Here is a 21,578-nt window from a genome sequence, read left to right as displayed (position 1 = left end):
TACGCTTCCACAGAATCTGCACCTTCCCGGAGCATGTGGAGGAGGCCACCAGCACCCTCTTTAGTGCGCTGAGGCCCAGGGGTTACTCGAGACGCTTCCTCAGAACCATCAAGGCGGAGGTTGGCCGGACCTTTCAGGATAGGTGAGAAATATTAGGGTGGATCCATTTCCTTCTTTTTTAATATAGCTTTTAGTGGTTTTTAGAAAAATACTGATCTCCCGGGGCCTCTCCTACAGGTTTTAACAGGTCGACCCTCTGTGGGCCGGGCTACCCTCCTTCTTTTAACATCGTTTTTTTTATCCTTTAAATATTGATTTTACAGCCCACTCCTCCTCTATGGGTTCTTAATGTATTCATGTTTTACCATTAATGCATCTTATGCATGTTTTAAACCCCCCCTTCCCCCCCCTTTTTTTTTTTTAACTATATACAATTATTGTCATGGTTTGGTTCTGTGTTCTATTTGTTTCCTAGTGTTGATTGTTTCCCTTGTGTGTTTTAATGTTTCATAGTCTTGTGTTTACTTTAGTCTTGAGTGTATTTCCCTGTGTCCTCATATGTTGCCTGTTAGTTTATTTCCTGTCTTGTGTTTTAAGTCTAGTCTTTGGTGTTTCCTGTTTTATTTTGTATATCTGGTTTTGGTTGTGTTGTCAGTGTTGAGTTTTACTTTGCACTTGTGTTCTTTACTCCTTGTGTTTCCTTCCTGTCTGATTACCCTGATTGTCCTCACCTGTCTCGTTAGTCTCACCTGCGTCTGATTACCCCATGTCTATTTAGTCTCTGTTTTCCCGGAGTCTCTTGTTGGTTTATTGTCTTTCCCAGTCTGTTATGAGTGCTTGTCGTTGCCTGTTGTTTGCGCCCAGCTCCAGTGGATTTCCTTGTAGTTTTTGGATGTTATTATTTAAGTAAGTTTGGTTTTGCCTTTTGGTTTATTAAATGTTTGTTTTTCTGACCCTTATGAGGAGGCTTTGGACCCTTTAAAATCTATTTTTAACCTACAATTTATTTCTAAATTATTTAATTTTTTAATTATTTAACCCCCCCCCACCACCCCTTTATACTTATTTTACTTTCTTATCCCTTTTAATTAAATTAAAAAAGATCTTATTTTATGAACTGGATGGTAAATGTTTTTACTAACCCATGTGTTTTTATGAGTGTGGTTTTGATTTGTGAATTTAAGCACTTATTTTACTTATGCACTTTTTACATTTTTTTAATTAACATTTAACAAGTATTCGCAAGGCAATCATCAATCAATCAATCAATCAATCAATCTTTATTTATATAGCGTCAATTCATAACAGGCGTTATCTCGAGACACTTTACAAAAGCAGGTAAAGGACCTTACTGTTTGTCTGTTAACATTAACAAAAGGGCAGGTAACAAGACCATGCTCATTGTTATGTTTACAAAAAGCAGGTAAAGGACCTTACTGTTTGTCTGTTAACATTAACAAAAGAGCAGGTAACAAGACCATGCTCATTGTTATGTTTACAAAAAGCAGGTAAAGGACCTTACTGATGGCTATATTACAAGAGCCCAGCTTAATCCATCATAGAAGAACAAACTTCCCTTTAACAGGCAGAAATCTTCAGCAGACCCGGATCATGATGAACAGCCATCTGCTAAACTGTGCTGGGCTTGAAAATGGGATGGGGGAGATGGGACAAGATGCAGAAAGAAGAATAGGATGGGATAGGTTGGGGCAGGCCATCCTCGGGGGGGGTGGGGGGGTTGTTTGGGCAGGCCATCCTCACCAACAGTCCCAAGGAACCTAAGAGAGCTCAAGGAACCTGAGAGAGCTCAAAAGGAGAGGTAAGAAGATAGTGACAAGCAGTAATAAGATATGAAAGCTGGGAGAGAAAGAGGGAGAGAGAGATAAGAGATCCTGGTGCCAGTTCCCCCGGTAGTCTAGGCCTATAGCAGCATAACTATGAGCTGGTCCTAATCCAGCCCTAACTATAAGATTTATCAAAAAGAAAAGTTTGAAGTCTATTCTTAAAAGTACCTAGTGTGTCTGCCTCCCGGACCCCGACTGGTAGACGATTCCAAAGGAGCCTGATAACTAAAGGCTCTACCTCCCATAGTACTTTTAGAGACTATAGGCACCACAAGCAGGCCTGCATTCTGGGAACGTAATGTTCTTGTCGGATAGTACGGTACAATTAACTCTTTAAGATACGATGGTGCCTGACCGTTTAGAGCTTTGTAGGTGAGCAGAAGGATTTTAAATTCTATTCTAGATTTTATAGGGAGCCAATGGAGAGAAGCCAGTACAGGAGTCATGTGGTCCCTTTTCCTAGTTCTAGTAAGAACACGAGCTGCAGCGTTTTGGACGAGTTGAAGGGTCTTTAGAGATTTACCATAGCACCCTGCTAAAATAGAATTACAGTAATCCAACCTGGAGGTAACAAATGCATGAACTAATTTTTCAGCATCATTTTGTGACAGGATCTGTCTGATCTTAGAGATATTACCAAGGTGAAAATAAGCTGTCCTTGAAATGTGTTTAATGTAGGAATCAAAGGACATATCCTGATCAAACAGAACTCCTAGGTTCCTAACAGTGGTACTAGAGGCTACACTAATACTACTAAGGGCCGTCATATCGGCAGAGAAAGTCTCTCTAAGGTTCTTAGGTCCAATCACTATAACTTCAGTCTTGTCTGAGTTGAGCAGTAAGAAGTTTCTGGTCATCCAGGTCCTGATGTCCTTGACGCAGGCTTCTAGTTTACGAAGCTGGTTGGTGTCTTCTGGCTTCATTGATATGTAGAGCTGAGTATCGTCTGCATAGCAATGAAAGTTCATGGAGTGTTTTCTCATAATACTACCTAGAGGAAGCATATATAATGTAAAGAGAATCGGACCAAGCACTGATCCTTGAGGCACTCCATGGCTAACTTTGGTGTACATAGAGGACTCATCATGAACATGCACAAACTGAGATCATGAAGTGAAATGAAATTTATTGGATATTTCAAACATTAACATTAACAAATGAAAAACTGAAAAATTGGGCGTGCAAAATTATTCAGCGCCCTTAAGTTAATACTTTGTCGCGCCACCTTTTGCTGCGATTACTGCTGTAAGTCGCTTGGGGTTTGTCTCTATCAGTTTTGCACATTGAGAGACTGGAATATTTGCCCATTCCTCCTTGCAAAACAGCTCGAGCTCAGTGATGTTGGATGGACAGCGTTTGTGAACAGCAGTTTTCAGTTGTTTCCACAGATTCTCGATAGGATTCAGGTCTGGACTTTGACTTGGCCATTCTAACACCTGGATATGTTTATTTGTGAACCACTCCATTGTAGATGTTGCTTTACGTTTCGATCATTGTCTTGTTGGAAGACAAATCTCCGTCCCAGTCTCAAGTCTTTTGCAGACGCCATCAGGTTTTCTTCCAGAATGGTCCTGTATTTGGCTCCATCCATCTTCCCATCAATTTTAACCAGCTTCTATTTATTCTATTTATCATCATTAGTCATTTAGGTCAACATTGGATCATTCAGAGATCCTCACTGAACTTTTGGAGAGAGTTTGCTGCACTGAAAGTAAAGGGGCTGAATAATTTTGCACGCCCAATTTTTCAGTTCTTTATTTGTTAATACAGTTTGAAATATCCAATAAATTTCGTTCCACTTCATGATTGTGTCCCACTTGTTGTTGATTCTTCACAAAAAAATACAGTTTGATATCTTTATGTTTGATGCCTGAAATGTGGCAAAAGGTCGAAAAGTTCAAGGGGGCCGAATACTTTCGCAAGGCACTGTAGCTCCGCCGACCTCTCCTGCACGGTGGTCCGGTTACCCTTTTTATCCAAAACTAAATTTTAAGATGGTCTTAAAAGGTTTTAGTGAAAGCCTTTTGGTTTCTAAGGAGGGTTAATAAATTGTAAATCTATTTATTAAAAACATTAGTCCCGCCGAGAGCCCGTGCCACCCGTTGTGTCCCCCGGAGAATGCTGCGCTCTTACCCAAACCTAACCCTAACCCACACAAAAATTATCTTGAAAATCATTTTCTCTAACCTAACCCTAACCCCAACTCCTAACAGAACCTGGGTTCACATTCTGGGATTTAAAGAACGAACCCCCCAAGAAATGTAAGCAAGACTGAGGGAATAATTGTGTGTCACATATTTTTGTACTTTTTGAACCCACCTTTGAAAAGAATTTTAGGTTCATGCAAGAAAAAACATCTTTGTGACACTCATTTCAAACTGATCAAATATGTGATAAACAACTAAATGGATTTGGGCGCTCCAATTCAAGGCATCCAGTAGCAGTATACAGACAGGCAGGACACAAGACATTAGTTACAATACACACCCGCTGTCCCCCCTCCCCTCTGTATACAAAATCCCCCAAACAAGATATAGCAGCCCCTATGTGACTAAGAATAAACGTAATTATATGTTAAACCTGTGCAGTTAGCATTAGCAGTTAGACTTAAAACTAATATAGCATAATGTACATAACCTGTGAGGAGAGAAAAACATGTGTTGGTTAGAAGAGACCTGTAAACAGTAAAAGAGCCTTAGAAACAAAGTGCTGACCTTTAGAAACTAGTTACATGTGCATGTACAGAGGTGTTTGAGCTTATGCCAGAGGTGTGAGTACAGTCGTTAAACAGTCAATGCAGGAATGTAAATTGGCTCACCAACTTAAAGGAGCAGTGATTTGCATTAAGTGTCCTAGACAATATGGTGAAACCAGGAGTGGTTAGGGTGATTATCGTTAAGTACCCAACTATTGAGGGGCAGATTAGTATTAAGTGTTGAAGACAATAGAGTGAAACTTGACCTAATTAGCGTGATCATGTCAACCATTACAGATGTAGCATAACACAACAGTAGGATGAAACCAGACATGATTAGGGTGATTATCTTTAAAGTGACCAGTGCTCAGTAAAGTGACTATCAATATGCATTACAGTGTCCAACTGGGGGCTGACTCTGAGGTCAGCAGTGCAGGTGAGGAGTGAGAAAAAAGTGAAAAAAAGAGTCCAGGGATCACCGTGCGCTTCTTCCCTGCCGTGACAGTGAAGTGTTGTACAGTCTTATGGCCTATAGGGGGACAAAAGAGTTCTTGAGTCTGTCCGTGGAGCACGACTGTGACAGCAGTCTTTCGCTGAACATGCTCCTCTGCCCGGTGAAGGTGCTGTGCAGAGGGTGGTGTGTATTGTCCATGATGGAGAGCATTTTGTCCAGAGACCTCCTCTCTACCACTGTCACCAGTGAGTCCAGCTTTGTACCCACCACAGAGCCGGCCCTCCTCACCAGTCTGTCCAGGCGTGCTGCGTCCCTCTTCTTGCAGCTTCCTCCCCAGCACACCACGGCGTAGAAGAGGACGCTGGACACCACAGACTGGTAGAACATCTGCAGCAGCTTTTTGCAGATGTTGAAGGACCCCAGCCTTCTCAGGAAGTACAGACGGCTCTGTCCCTTCCTGCAGGTAGTGTCCATGTTAGGCGACCAGTCCAGCTTGTCATCCAGCTGCAGCCCCAGGTACCCGTAGGTCCTGACCACCTCCACGTCGACCCCGCCGATGGAAACAGGTTCAAGATGTGGTTTCTTCCTTCGGAAGTCCACCACCATCTCCTTGGTCTTGGAGGTGTTTAGCTGCAGATGGTTGTCACTGCACCACGTCACAAAGTCCTCGATCAGGCTCCTGTACTCCTCCTCCTGTCCATCCCTGACACAAGCAACTATCGCAGTGTCGTCCGAGTATTTCTGCATGTGGCAGAGCTCAGAGTTATACTGGAAGTCCGAGGTGTACAGGGTGAACAGGACGGGGGAGAGCACGGTCCCCTGTGGTGCTCCGGTGCTGCTGACCACAGTGTCAGATGTGCAGTCCTTCAGTCTGACGTACTGTGGTCTCTCTGTGAGGTAGTCCGTGATCCACCTCACCAGGTGCGAGTCCACCCTCATCTCGGTCAGCTTGTCTCTCAGTAGGAGGGGATGGATGGTGTCGAAAGCGCTTGAGAAATCAAAGAACATGATTCTCATCACGCTGCTCCCTTTGTCCAGATGAGAGTAAGCCCTGTGTAGAAGATTGAGGATGGCATCGTCCACACCCACCTTTGCCTGGTATGCAAACTGCAGGGGATCCTGTGCGTGTTGTACCTGGGGTCTGAGGTGTTGGAGCAGCAGCCGTTCGAAGGTCTTCATAACGTGGGATGTCAGAGCGATTGGTCTGAAGTCGCCTGGCTCACTGGGGTTCTTCTTCTTGGGGACAGGGGTGAGGCACGAGGTCTTCCAGAGCACAGGAACCTTCCCGAGCCGCAGGCTCATGTTGAAGATGTGCTGAAGTGGCTCCCCCAGCTCAGCAGAGCAGGCCTTTAGCATCCTGGGACACACCTTGTCTGGGCCTGCTGCCTTCCTGGGGCGGAGTCTCTTCAGCTCCTTGCTCACCTGGTCTCTGGTGATGGTGGGGGGGAGGGGGGATGGATTGTCACTGGAGGTTGTATCTGTTCTGGTGGAGGTGTTGGGGGGAGTGAGAGGGGGGGAGGGGGTGTGTAGAGGGGTGCTGGGGGGGAGGAGTGAGAGGGGGGAGGGGGTGTGTAGAGGGGGGGAGGGGGTGTGTAGAGGGGTGCTGGGGGGACAGGCACTGGCTGCAGCGACGGGGCTGTCGAACCTGTTAAAAAACAAGTTGAGCTGGTTTGCTCTCTCAGGGTCTTCTGTGTTGTTGTTTTTCTTTTTGCAGCCTGTGATGGTCTTCATGCCCTCCCAGACCTCTCTCATGCTGTTCTGCTGCAGCTTCTGTTCTACCTTCCTTCTGTACTCCTCCTTTGCCTCTCGGAGTCTGACCTTGAGTTCCCCCTGCACCCGCTTCAGCTCTGCCTGGTCTCCCTCCTTGAATGCCCTTTTCTTCCTGTTAAGGATCTCCTTGACATCGCTGGTGATCCAGGGCTTGTTGTTCGGGAAGCAGCGCACAGTTTTAGTGGGAACCACAACGTCCATACAGAAGTTCATGTAGTCAGTTGTGCAGTGTGTGACCCCCTCAATGTCATCACCATGGGTCTCTTGTAGGGCACTCCAGTCAGTGGTCTCAAAACAGTCTCTGAGCGCCTCCTCTGCCTCGGGAGACCACTTTCTGAAGGTGCGAGTAGTTATCGGTTGTCTCTGGATCATAGTTTTGTACTGTGGCTTGAGTAGGACCAGGTTGTGGTCGGACTTACCCAGAGGTGGTAACGGGGTGGCAGTGTAGGCGTCCTTCACGTTTGCATACAGGAGGTCTATTGTCCTGTTCTTCCTGGTGGGACAGCTTACAAACTGGTGAAAGTCCGGTAGTGTGGAGTTCAAAGTAACATGGTTAAAGTCCCCTGAGATGGCGATGAAAGCATCCGGGTGCAGCGTTTGTAATCTTGAGGTGGTCGCGTGGATGACGTCACACGCAGTTTCGGCGTGTGCCCGGGGAGTAATGTAAACACAGAGCACGATCACGTGAGAGAATTCCCTCGGCATATAGTAAGGACGGAGACCCACCGCCAGCAGCTCGATGTCTTTGCTGCACGTTGCCTCCTTCACAGTAACATGTCCATAGTGGCACCATCTGTTGTTAATAAACAGCGCGAGTCCTCCTCCTTTCCGTTTGCCGCTGCGTTTCGTGTCTCTGTCCGCTCTCACTGTAGTAAAGCCCGGTAGATCCACGTTAGCGTCTGGGGTGTTTTGAGTCAGCCAGGTTTCTGTGAGGCACATTAAACTGCACTCTCTAAATGTCCGGTTGTTCCTCACGAGAGCAGCCAGCTCGTCTGTCTTGTTGGTTAGACAGTTTACGTTCCCCATAACTATCACCGGAACCGAGGGCTTGTACCTCCATCGCTTAGCCGCGAGCTTAGCCCTTACCAGAGCCCCGGCCTGACAGCCTCTATACCGCCGCCTCAGCTCCTCTGGTATCGGGTGAACGATGCCGGCTTGTCCCGCTGACCGGAGCGAGAGCAGCGTTTCCCTTGAATAGGAAAGTTTTCCGCTGCTATTTCCACGAAAACGTATCCATAGGATACATAAAGTTATACACTGAAGGTGTACTATAAAAACTATATAGTATAGTACTATAAAAACTATAAACGTAGAAGTTGGCACAGAGCCACAACAAACGAATAACATATCAGACGAGTGCGACAGGGACGGAGCTACTGAATGTGCGGCCACTCACGTCGGCGCACAGGTGAGAAGTACTGTATGTATACACAACTTCCCCAAAGAGTCTCTTTTTATAAACCTACCCTAACCCTACACCTGTCTCTGAAGATTTGCTTCTCTTTATCATTCATAAAGAAGGTATACAAGTTGTAAAAAACATTTCTAAAATATCCAAACAAAATGAGACCAGAAAAAGAACTAATACAATTGCTGACTTTCAGTTTAATGGTGAGTTCTTTTTTCAGAACCAAGGCACAGCAATGGATATAAAGTTTGCTCCATCATTAGCTTCCTGTCACACAAAATTCCTAATTGCTGTTTGACATATTGAAAGAGGATTTTGACCACTTTTTAACCACACTGAACAATAGTAATGTGTCTACGACCTTCCATTCAAGACATATGAGAAAAAAATCTTGTTGTGGTTTATTACCCCCATACCCTTACTCTAAAATATATACTGAATATATGTTGGAATATGGCTCCAACCTCCAAAGACCCCAGATACTACGATTATCTCCAGAGCCTTGTGACAACAACGTGCTCCTGCCAGATTTATCCAGTGCTGGCTGTTTCCACCAACAGAGGACATGTAAAGGTAAACACCTCCCTCTGTTCTTTATTGAACAAACTTCATTTCCCAGGAATCAATAACAATGTCCAAACCAGTGTTTATGTTGCAGATAACTATTTTAATTATATTGATATATATGGAATGTAGAAATATTACATCACAAACAGTAGGATGCAAGACCAAAAACGGTTTGGTCTGAAATAATGACAGCTAAAAAGAAAAAAGTTCAAAGGTTATGTCTCGCATCATGTCTAAGGTCAGTCCCAGAGAAAGCAATCAGCGTCTCCTGCGGCGCTTCAGTGGAACATTCGTTGTTCCTCCCACACACTCTGCTCTGTTGCACAGACAGCTCTCCACTTTGGTGTACTTGTAGGGGATCTTGGTGCCATCTGGACATTCAAGATCAACTTGCCCCTCACTGGTTGTGGCTTCTTGGCAGCATTCACACTGATGCATCATTGAGTTAGCTACAGCAGAATACCTGCACACACAAACACAATACCTTTTACACTTTTTACTCACACATGTGTCTGGTCTAAAACACTGTTTCAGCCATTTAGCATAACGTCGATTGATAAAAAATGACTCTTCAAGCAGACAAGTGTCAGCTGCTGACAGAGGAGATCTACGGGAGCAGGTTTACACTAGGTGGTTTACTATTGATATTATCAATAGAATTCCCCATTTAAGGATTTCACAGTAATTTTCTTTAACACAAACTAATTGTGTTGAGCCAGCCTTCATGTTAACTGAAAATAAACACTGTTTGCATTTTCTATTAAGCAATTGCAGGTAATCACAAAGTGACATCTTGCTGATTTTACAGTTTGCATTGAACTTCACATTTAGAAATGGGTAGACTCACATGGACATGCTTCCACAGTGTCCAGCACAGTACGTCATGTTGACCGGCCCTGGGCTTCTACACTCCTTCACCTTGATGACCTCCTTCTTACTGAGGACTTCACAGACACTGCGCAGCTTGCCTACAAGACAGAGTAACTGTTCAGACAATGATTCTAATAATGGCCACAGCTTTGTCCTCCAAATTTGGAGTTATTTTTGAAAACACATCTGCTCCACTAACTTACATGTTCTGCAGCATAAATTTGCATCAGTTGTCTCTGTGCCCTGAAAGAAGAAAACACATTTGATGTGACAGTCAGACATGGTTGATCTGACTCTCACATGGGAAAGAGTATTAGCTGCTGGTTTGATTAACTCACAGGTTCACAGTCCAAGGGGTTAAATGGAGGACACACAGTCTTGATCTCCTTAGTAACAAGCTGTCCATTGATGTTCTGACAGGCAAATTGTATGCACTTGTTGTCAGGAAGAGTCAAAGTTTGGTTGACCTGTATTTCCAGAGAGAGCATAAGACAGTTGAGCCAATCAAACTGGGCCTTTAGACAAAGACAGCATACAATTCTAAAGCAATTAAATGTGACATTTATATGAACAGCTTGAAGCATTTTATTTCATTTTGTTTCTATCATTTTCACCTTTTATTTTAAATGTTCTGTTTTATGTAAAGTTGATATTGATTTGTAATAGATTTACAATTTATCCCTTTTTTTCTGTGTGAACAGTGCCATAACTGACCTCCACTATATGTGTTGTGTTGTCAGGTGCAACGAGGAAACAGCTCTTCTGGACACACTTCCCACAACACTGGTCAGGTACCTCCTGGTATTCAAAACCCTGAAAGAGAAAACAATTTGACTTTTCCAGTTTTGTATGAGTGACTTTATGTACATCTTTAATAAAAGAATTCTAAATATTACAATTGTACCAATAAAATGGTTTAAGGATATAAAGGCTTGGGTGACCAACACATTCCAGACAGTGTATGTTCTTCAACAGCCCCAACAAACAGTTTAAGTCTTTTTACAGCTACAGAACATGGCAGGCTCATGCTTTCTTACATTCAAGCACAAACAACAAAGAGCTAATTGTGCTGTTTTACCCTTCTAGAACATTTTGCTCCCAGAATGCATTATGGTGGGTAAAACCTTCAGTTATCAGATAACTTTGTATTATTTGTTGCTTTTTGATGCTGTTTCTACATCTCCCTGTTTGTCAGGCTGTTCTTATTCAGCACCACCTCTGAACCACTTATAGCCCACCCAGTTGCAGCACATGGCTGTTCAGGGATGAGCCTTACATGGTTCTTAGTTTCTGCCTGTTGAAAGAAATTTCTCTGCCATTGTTGCCTGTATCTGCTTAGGGTGATTCATGTTGGGTTTATGTTAGGATATCATAGTGTACTGTTGAGACCAGTCCAATTTGTGTCTTGAGAACTTTCATATTTAGTTCTATATTGTTTTAAATGGACTTGTGAGTTTATCAATAAAGATGATGATGATAATAACTGTTTGAGTGAGTGACTGATTAATTCATTGAAAGTATCAACATAGTGTTTGGTGAAGTAAGCTGTAGCGATTAAAACCATACTTCAACTTCCATCCCCCCTTTTTCTTACACCTTAAACCTTAAATGACCTTGCACCATGAACTCCATACCAAGCTGTGTAAAATAAGTAGTAATGTGTTTGGTAGCCCCATGTTGTTTTTCATTTACCCCATTCAAGCCTTCTTTTGTTCAAGCACAAGAATTGCTTCATAATCGTCAGTTGCGTTCAATCAAGAGTGCTTATGACATAGTAGACAATATGTATGTGTATGTTTACAATGGGCTTACTTCAGAGCAGTTTTTGTTGCAAACAATAGGTGTGCAGTGAATGATCTTTAGCTTGGAGATTGGGTCCATTTCTGGGCCACAGTAACACTCCTGGCAGGGCCCAAGTACCGAAGGGTGTCCCATTCCAGCTGTTGTTCCTGATGGTTGTTCCGGTCCAATTGTTGTTCCTGATGGTTGTTCCGGTCCAGCTGTTGTTCCTGATGGTTGTTCCGGTCCAGCTGTTGTTCCTGATGGTTGTGTTGGTGAGGATATTGTTGTTCCTGACGTTGAACCAGGTGTTGGTACTTTTTGACCTTCCTGAAAAAGTAATCAACATTAACTTTGATGTCACTCAAACATATTTTTTTTTCAACCATTATTGGTCGGAGAGATGAAAGAGGACCCATTGTTACTTATTTCCATGGTGAAATGTTTCAAATGAAACCAAGAAGTGTGAACATTACACTTTTACATTTATGTTATTTATATTATTCTTATGTTGAGCCTTTGTGTCCTCCTAACTGCAGCCTGTTGTACGTAACACTGGGCTCTGGGATTAAAACCTTTCAAATTAAATTCAGACACTGTCAGAAAACTTATTTGCATTTTCTCCTCCCAGTATTTTGCAAACTAGGGCACAAATACCCCATATTCACATGTATAGATATATATCTATATTTATTTTTAAAATACTTCATTAATCCCTGTGGGTGAAATTGTGGCACTTACTCTGTTAGTGACATGCTTGTTATAAGATAATCCTTTATTCATCTCGCGAGCGGAGACATTTTGTAACATCATACACACAGGTCTAAATCTCACACACACACAAGCAGGACCTGTGGACATGAATTAATGGTGAGATGTCAGGGTGCGGCTACTATTCCCACTGGAAGCTCCCCCATAGCTGGGGAGGGTTCGGTGCCTTGCTCAAGGGCATCTTGGCAGTGCTCGAGAAGTGGTCTGGCACCTCTCCAGCTACCAGACCAACTTCCGTATTTTGGTCGGACTTGAACCGGCAAACCTCCAGTTCCCAAGGGTTAGGGTAAGGTTTAGCCCTCACCCCTAACCCCAACCCAAATGGACAATACACATTATTTTGCTCATATGAAAGATGCAATCCTCACTGGGAGTTGTTAGTAGATCAGACATTTTTGGCTAGTGGTATCAAGTTTGCACACATTTTAAGACGCAAACCTTTAGTAAGTCAGTAAGTGTAAATAACATCAACCTCTCCAGTTCAACTGTCTACTTGTGTGCCTATAAGTGTGAATGCTCACTTTTATTATGTCAGCATACACTGCTTTTACTGTATAAGTCACTTTTATTGGGTTTTATTGTTGTGCTTATTGTTTCTGCTGTTCGTTGTGGGGGAATTACTGTCTTTCACTGTAAAGCACTTTGGTTGGCTACTCGCTGTTTAAATGTGTTATATAAATAAAGTTGACATTGACTGCTTAACTTTGTCTAGATCTGGTCCTCTGACAATTAATTAATATGTTGATTTTAAGCTGTACACTTACCATGTACTCAGTACCTTCATAGACACATACACCTTTAGATTCTGCAAAGACAAAACAGGGATGAGTGAGATCTGTACCAACACATTCCTATTTAAATTATATTACAGAACATCTCTGAGAAACACAGCAGCAGGTTATGAAACCTTATTATGACCTACAAAAGCAAACATAACTTTCAACCAAAAGAAAGAATATTGTTCTGGATGAATGATACATCCCTGTTTTAATAGAAAGCAGGATGATATTTTCTGTCAGATGAGGGACACCATTTTGTCCATGCACACTTAGGCCTCACATACCACACTTATAGGATTTGCAGCAGGTGCCATTTGTGTACGTCAGTTGGAAGCCCAGTGGACAGGTCATTGGAGTAGGACACAGGTTTACATCACATTCTGTTTCGGACAAGAGGATAGAATCATCATGAGTCTGTGTCATACATTGACCTATTTGTACTTTTTACAACAATTTACTAATCTAGAAAAAGTTCAGAGCTGGGGTCTGTTCATGTTAACTCACTCATAAGCACACCAGTACAACAAATCTGATCTGCATTTGAATGAGAGCAATCTTATTCTAATCAAAACACGTCAACCAAGATCGAAACATCCAAAACTTGACAAACTGTAACTGTTTCCAACTGAAAGCTAGCCTAAGTTTACAACATTTTACAACAAAGGTTTGAAGTTTAGAACACAGTGACACAATGCTTTTGTATGCATGTATCTCTGTCAAAAAGATCCATTTGTTCTGGGGAGGTTAAATGTGGCTACAGAGTACAGGAGTAGCTATGGTTATGACACCTCTGCATTCAAGATTCAAGATTTCTTTATTTAGTCCCGAAGGAAATTTGCCTGAAAGACTAACAGCACAATGTAAGGATCCTTAAAAACTCCTCTTTACAATCTGTATCAGACTGTGTAACAGTTGAGGTCAGATTGGATCCTAACTATCTATCTATCTATCTATCTATGATGAATGTCATAGATTTTCTGTAATTCCTCAGTTACTGTGTAATGTTAATTCACTGTTGCTGATGTCAGTCAGAGTTCAGCTTTATCTGGACACCAAGGACAGCGAAGAGAGTCGTCGGCTCTTCCTGATATCTGCAAGGATGTCTGGGAGAGTTGTTGTTCACTCCAGGGTTCTTGACATCATAGATTAATCTAGATGGGTCAATGTGACCATGATAATGGTAAAGTCTTTTGAATATATCTTTGGAAGTGTCTGGCAGTTCTGTTTGAACATGACACTGAACCACAAGTGTGATGTTGAATCATGTCTCCTGCAGTATTCCTCTGATGTATAAACTTTCATCAACGTGAGCCGTCTGAGTCTAAGGGGTCTTATCGTGTGGAGTCAACTCTTGACAATTTCCTCGACAATGAACACTGACCACATGAGTATTGTGTGCAGCAGCTGTCTGTCTTCGTGACCAGCTTGTAGCCAGACTCGGTGCAGTTGGGGATCTGCATGGTTTGGCATGGAGTAGGCTCACACTGGACGCTCATGGAGTCCTTATCGCAGACACAGGTCTCACAGCCACTTGTCCATGTTTCACCAGGCTGGTTAACAGACAAACAGTTCAGAAACACAGCTTTGCTATTGTACACAAAAATACATGTTAGAGGAAGAGTTCTAACCATTTTTGGTTTTCCATCAGGTCCTGTACAATCTGAAATTCAACAGAGATCATTAAAAACTCACTGATGGCTTTAGTGTGAAATATTTCATTACCCTTTCAAAGCATGTTTTCTACATGATCTCTTACCACAAGAGGAGACACATGTTTCATAGACCTGGTTGAATAAGGTGGTGCCTTCAGGACAAAAACAACCCTCTTTAGTGTCATTAGTGAGTGGAGCGGATCCTGCGTGGTACATGTTGTTGTATCTGAAATCAAAAGTTAAAGAAATTGTTCTATCACTGATGTGTAAACTTTGGAGGCAAGCTCACAAAACAACACTTTGAGAGTATGCTCACTTCTGATGAACAATTGTCCAAACAGCTTCACCAAGTTTCACTCATTCTCATTAGTCATAGAAATCTTTGTTCCAGGCAGACAAATCATACATGATAAAGGATTACACACAGACTGAAGAGAGATAAAACTGCCTCCCATTCCTTGAAAGTCTGGGAATGGTAACTCTCGATGTGATTATTCATTGACTTGATAAACGGTTATAAAATGAGCCGTGATGATGGAGGTCAAGGTGGGGTCTGAAGAAAAACACTGTTTCCATGAGATAAGTCCTCCACATGTTCAGGCATTAGAGAGGGAGCCTGGTTTAGCTGGTTCGGTCTGTGGTGAGGCTGAAACTGCACCAGATTCAGACATTTTGTTTAAATTGTCACCTTCAAACTGTCGGATGTTTTTCTAATGATGACTAACGATAAATGAGTTTGTTGTAGCTACGCTTAGGGTTGAAGTTTAAATGATGTAAATAGGTCACCTGTAATTGCAGGTTTTCTCCACAGCAGGGCCGCAGGCTTTGTACACTTTGTTGTCTGGACACCTGTGCTCTGTAAAATTAATAAATATTCATATCAACATTTTTGAACCCTCCACACATAAACAAGTTTTTAACATTTTGGAAGGTAAATCTCACCACACAGCCCGTTGGTGGCTTTCCTCCAGTCAATACAGATTCCTTTGTTGGAGCACTCTGCAGCGTATGCCTCCAGGCTGGAGCAGGTGATATTTCCACTGTTGCAGATGTCTGACCGACAGGATGCAGCAAAGGATGATGGGGATATAACTGAGTTGCATGACTCAAATATACTAAAAAGATACACAAACAAAGAAGAGCACTCTGTCAAAAAAGGTTCCCAAAAAAGTATTGCATTCAGAAGTGTGGCCATGACATCAGTGTTTGAGATATCAATTCTTTCTTGCTATCATTCTTTTGATAACCCTAACCCTAACATTTTACTCCTTCCTCCTTTGTTGCTTTAACTCATTTAAGGATCTACCTTCACTTTTATTTCCTTTGATGTGACACAATCTTCTGATCTTATCATAAGATAGGGTAAGGGTTAGGGATCATGTTCTGATCTTTTTATTTAAGTCAAGGTAAGGGATCATGTTCAGATCTTCTTTTGCTTTATCTGCTTTTAGGGCTGCCCTTTGGATCATTTTGATTCTTAATCATTTCTTCTTTTTTTCGTAGACTCCTCTCTGGTTGGCCTGGTCAGGCCGCTGTCCATCTCTCTGTCTATCCATTCTGTACTGTGAAAGGTGTATTTCTGAAATTAATGCTTGGATTAAAAAGTCATGTGAGAGTAACAGTGGTGCTTAAAGGGAGGTCTGCATAACTAGGCTCAAATCATTTCGCTCTAAAGAAGCATTCATGTATAAGTCAATAAACGCCTTTCATGTGGTGTCAGTGATTCTTAAATGGGATGTTAACTAGGAAGTAGCTAATAGCTAATGTTAACAGAAGCTAACAGGTCATCTATTTTCTCTGTATTCTCTCACTCTTGTTGTGTCTTCAGATTTTCAGAATCATTGTTTGTGAACTTTTTCATCAATCTAAAAGTTTAGAAAACTGCCTTTAGTCAACACAGTAAAAAGGCCTTAAGTATGTCAAGCTGAGGTATGACCTCCTCTTACCTGCTGGTCAAGAGGTCACAGAGGGCAGGTCTGCAAGGAAGCTGTGTCGTTACTGTTGTGGTTTCAGGTGTCTTTGTTGTTGGTGGGGGAGATGTGGGGGCAACACAGGGTACACCTGGGACTACCCAGTTTCCTGCACAGTTTGAGCAGTTTCCCATCATGCCATTTGGAAAGCGGCAGTCGTTTACCGGGGAATTATCACAAGTCCCTAGAAGAGGAAAAGTGACATCAGTCCATACAATATCAGTCTGTGAGGATGACCTCTGTTAGTATAGTATACAAGACATGCAAAGCACGAAACATGTTGAAATAAGCAGCTATCCTCCCTCACTTACATATTTTAACCTGCAGATAAAGCTTTAGGAAGCCCCTATAAGAATGATAAAAAAAATGAAACCAGTGCAATTAAAAATAGACTTTTTAAAATGCTTCTGAATAATATCAGTCCTTCTGATCGTCTCCATTCATCTCTATTAACATCTCCAATGATCATATATTATGTTGGTCTCTCTACATCTGCACCCCTCAAAATCAGTTTACAGATCTCTGTGATCAAGAGATCTGATTGGGCAAAGTTAAGTTAAGCTCTAACCTGAACTTCACCTGCTCCAGAGTAGTGAAGGTTACCAAGGTGGTCTACTCCGTTAAGAAGTGAACCACATTCTTAGTACTGAAAAAGCTTGAGTTAACCCTGAGTTACTTTCATAAACATAAACACTGCCTCGTTGTACAAGCCCCTGGTTTGGTGTGTGTGTGTGTGTGTGTGTGGTTACTCACCGCACTGTCCCTCAGTATTCCCACCAAAGAGATCATTGGGAAGGTAAATGCTGAATGAGGATAAACTATAGACCACTTTAGTCCTAATGGCAGGTATTTCCAAAGTGACTGCCATGTCTGTGCTCGTGAAATGCAGCTCAGATTTGGAGTAAGCTGGATAGATTCGTTTTTCATTCAAGTACACCTGGAGACACAGGGAGACGAAACAGACTCCAAATGATCACAACGCTCTGAAAAACCACCACATGAAATTTTCATTCATGAAGTTTATTTACATGGCAGACTTATTTTAAACTCACCACGTTTCCTACATCCTTTATCTTAGTCAAAACGATTTTGTGAGACTTGAAATTAACAACCACAGCCTGGGGACAGAAGGAGCTGTCTATTGGATCACACACTTGATTATCCACCAAGATGGTCAGATTATATTTATCAGTTATCTCTTTGACCAGGTAGAATTTGCAGTACTGTTGGAAATCGTAACTTTTTCCATCAAATGTGATGTAGTGTACATTATCAAAGACAGTGCACACACCTGCAGGAGAGGAAGGACAAACACACTTTAAGTCAGTAAGAACTGGAACAAATAAAACATGATTACATCTTCAGTAGAAAGATAGATTTAAAAAACACCCTGGATATGTGTGCTGATGAAGACATGAACTGTTCAGACCAAAACCATATTTTGTACCAGGCTGTAAACATACTATAACAATAATATGGGTATTTATGGATATTTTAAAGACAGCCTCAAGTGGACACTAAATTCCCTGCAGTTGATTACACTTCCCCATTGGCTTAATGAACAACACCTAAATGCTGCATGACAAGTTGCTTTAGTACAGCCTATTTTATGACAACTGAACAGCGTACAAGTATCCTACTCTAAAACAAATCCTAATTTATCACAGCTTCCTCTAAATGGGATCATTATTGCCAATTTGAACATTGTGTTGTTGAAAAGGACTTTAACAAAGTTTGAGTCCATGAGCTCATGAGGAAATAATGCAGATAGAAGAAATATTTGCATCTGCTTCCCTTTACACACAGGAGGCTACATCCACTTTATTTTAATACAGTCCATAGTGTGGGGTCAGGGTTAAGCTCTGTGCCAAAAAACTGCAGTTCCTCAAGTCTAACCATAAAAGCACAGGAAGCCCCACACCCAATCAAAAAAGCCAACTAAGACAGTCAAAATAAAAATGTTAACAACCCGGATTAACAAAGACTTAGGTCTTTATTGGCAGACACTGTTTTACAGCTCACCTGTTTATTAAAGATAAGAGTTATTCATAGGTCACCTGTTTGACTGGTTGTTTGAAAGTTTGGTTGATGCAGTATTTGAAAAAAATAACCATCATGTGACATCACTACAACTACATCAAGTTTAATACAGTCTATAATGTAGGCGGCTGTCCAAGAACCTGTCCAGAAGCCCACTGTGTAAGGACTACTAAAGAAAGTCTGATATTCATGGCAGATTAACTTATAAAACCAAAGGATGCTGCAGTGTAAAGTATTTATCATTTGCAGAGGGAATGTCTCATTGCTTAGAGTCCTAACACAATCAAACAAGATATTCAGCTTTATATGAAAACTCAATGGTAAAACACTTTGATCATAATTTTAAACTTACATTCACATTCATAGTGGTAGCAGCATCCATTTTCATTATAGACCTTAACTGCTTTACGTCCATTGGTACAGATGAGTGGTTCCACTTGTGGACAGGTGTAAGGTTTCTCTGTTACGGTGCCGTTTTCGCAGATAGCAATGGTGCAGTTGTCAATCATGACAGTTTCTTTATGCTGTAAGGATTGAGAAGCAGAAAATAATGTAAGAGGAAACTTTTGTATCTTCAAGAAAAGTTATATTTAAAAGCAAATGTTTTACACCAGTGATCTAAACTGTAATCTCAATCCAAATATTTTAGTAGTTTATTTGCATGTCATTCTTTTAAATTCAGGATAATTTATTTTATTAATAATCTATTACACAACCTGAAACCTTTAAGCTGAACTTTTTATATGCAATGATAACTGTTATTGATGGATACTTGTATGTGTGTGAACTTTAAGGTGAAGCCAAATAATGTAATTGTACAATTGAATAATGGCAATAATTCTATTCTGTTTCATTATATGGTATTCTGGAAGCATCACAACCAATAAATATGATCCAGGAGAAAATTCATAGATTAAGTACTTTTACTTTTTGGGGAGCACCATGAAAAAAAGGAGCTACCGATTAGTCTATGTTAAATGAAGTGTTTCCGAACTGAACATATCCTCCAGAGAAATGTAGCAATCTGTATCTGAAAAATGTAGAATTTACCAAGAAAGCAGTTCAAAATACATCAAAGGTAAGCCAATAGAAAGACAAATATTCTGTAATTAAATTATAAACTATATTGACAATAACTTCTGGGATTAAAGGGAGACTACATAGAAATGTGAGTACAGACTAAACCACCTCAGTGCCTAGTGTTATTGAAAGGTAAACAACTGGCTCACTTTAAAAAACATCATATCAGGTTCACCTTTAGCTCAATTATTTACATGTTAAAATCACAGCCAATTACATTTTTCTAGATCTGGATCATTTTGACTTCCATTGTAGTCTTTTAACCTTATTCCCTGGAATGTTTCTCTGAAAACAAAACAATATTTCTCTTGTAAATAATATTCAGCACATATCCAATGTGGTCCTCTTTATCAAAGTTAGAGATGATGGGTTTTTCTTGACAGTTGGATCAAATCAGAAAAAGTTATATGGTTGACTAGAAACAAGGGATGGGTTGGATGCACCCACTTGTTTAGCTTACCCCAATCATAACTTTTACTCCTCTTTTCTCTGCCTTCCTATGTAGGTAACTGCTCACAAGTAGATTTTAGATGTTTGCACACTGCAATCTGGCTGCAGTTAAAGGATTAGCCAGTGATGTCACTAAAAAGCTTATTCACTTGATGTGGATAGTACGGAAGTCTGCATGGCAATTTGTGTAGGGTAGGGTTAACTTAACCTACAAAAGGTTAGGTTAACCCTACTCCTGTGGATTGAGAGGAACCATAGTGCATATGTTATCAAGGTTTTTGTGGCCATATATGAGCTGAAGATATAAACCTTAACAACTGCTTAACAATCAGCTTTGATAAAACCACAGCAGAGCACTATCATCACTGTAAAAGAGGTACAGAAGGTGGTTTAAAAGGGCAAAACTAGACAAAGTCTGCTGCAGTCCATCTTGGGAAGGCAGACCTTGGGAGAAAATTCCATCACACCAAAGACACCAGTTTCTCCAAGATCACCCTCTGTCCACAACTCTGAGACAAAATGTCATCTTGTGATCTCAGGAGGAAAATAATGTTATCCTCCTGGATTGTCAGGAGAACGTGTTGACAATGTGGCTTGGGATGTCGAGGATTCCCAACTCAACCAGTGTGCAACTTGGTGATGAAGGTCTGAGTAAATGGGTATCAGAGGAAGAATGCTGTCCAAAGGCTGAGGAAGCAGTCTCTGTGGACTCTGGATAAGACTGTAGAGACAAGCCAATGCATTGCCATTATGCCTGTATACATCCATTAGAAATGGATGTATACAGGCATTTCTTATGTAAATCAAACCATCTGACAAAAGCAATGAGCTCTTTTTAATGCTTTGGAAATGTAGCTGTGGTTGTGGACAGTGCACAACTTGGTGAATAAAAAATGAGGTAACTGAAAAGCTATTTGATTTAGAAAACAAAAAACCATACCACCAAGCCACAGAAACATTTAGTTGGTCTCTTAACACAAATCATCAAGTTTGAAAAAGTACATTGGCCAAACTCTTGGTCCTTCAATATTTTCTTAAGCACATGTAGATCCCAACTATTAAAGCATTTTAAATCAAAATAATATATAATGAACAACTTTGATCTATTTTATACCTGCATTGTTTGATTCATGTAGATGCAGTCCTTGGGTTGTGATGGGGTTCCTGAAAATGAGACTGTGGTGGTGCCTGTTGGTGATGGTGTGGGACATGGACTGGACTGTGTCTGAACTTTGCAAGAAGCATTGCAGTATGCAAAAAAACACCACCCTGCACCGTCTGTGACATTATACAGCAAATCTCCTGTAAATAAAGATGGTATGAATACAGTGATCAGAGAAAAAAACAATTGAATTGAGAACATAAAGTGACTATGAAATATAACATTATTGAAAACGACAGTTTTGCTTTTCTAACAAAGAGCACTGATGTTTTTGGCTATCTACTACT

General features: G+C 41.3%; 1 protein-coding gene across 1 annotated transcript; it reads right to left on the bottom strand.

Moving 5' to 3' along the window:
- Nucleotides 1–8,817: 8,817 nt before the first annotated feature.
- On the bottom strand, nt 8,818–21,339 carry LOC306821747 (intestinal mucin-like protein). The gene is made up of 18 exons (XM_079340321.1): nt 21,244–21,339; nt 18,952–19,123; nt 17,612–17,850; nt 17,313–17,496; nt 16,536–16,743; nt 15,532–15,704; nt 15,376–15,445; nt 14,694–14,815; nt 14,566–14,597; nt 14,319–14,487; nt 13,222–13,317; nt 12,923–12,963; nt 11,421–11,717; nt 10,323–10,421; nt 9,947–10,075; nt 9,812–9,851; nt 9,586–9,706; nt 8,818–9,201 (listed from the first exon to the last, which is right to left on the bottom strand). The coding sequence occupies exons 1-18, from the start codon at nt 21,259–21,261 to the stop codon at nt 8,997–8,999; spliced, it is 2,415 nt and encodes an 804-aa protein (XP_079196447.1). The 5' UTR covers nt 21,262–21,339; the 3' UTR covers nt 8,818–8,996.
- Between the last annotated feature and the right edge of the window lie 239 nt (nt 21,340–21,578).

The sequence above is a fragment of the Symphodus melops genome, assembly GCF_947650265.1.
Source record: "Symphodus melops genome assembly, chromosome: 3".
NCBI classification, from domain to species: domain Eukaryota; kingdom Metazoa; phylum Chordata; class Actinopteri; order Labriformes; family Labridae; genus Symphodus; species Symphodus melops.
Note: the sequence above shows the minus strand (reverse complement) of the source record. Positions and strands in the feature narration are given on the sequence as shown.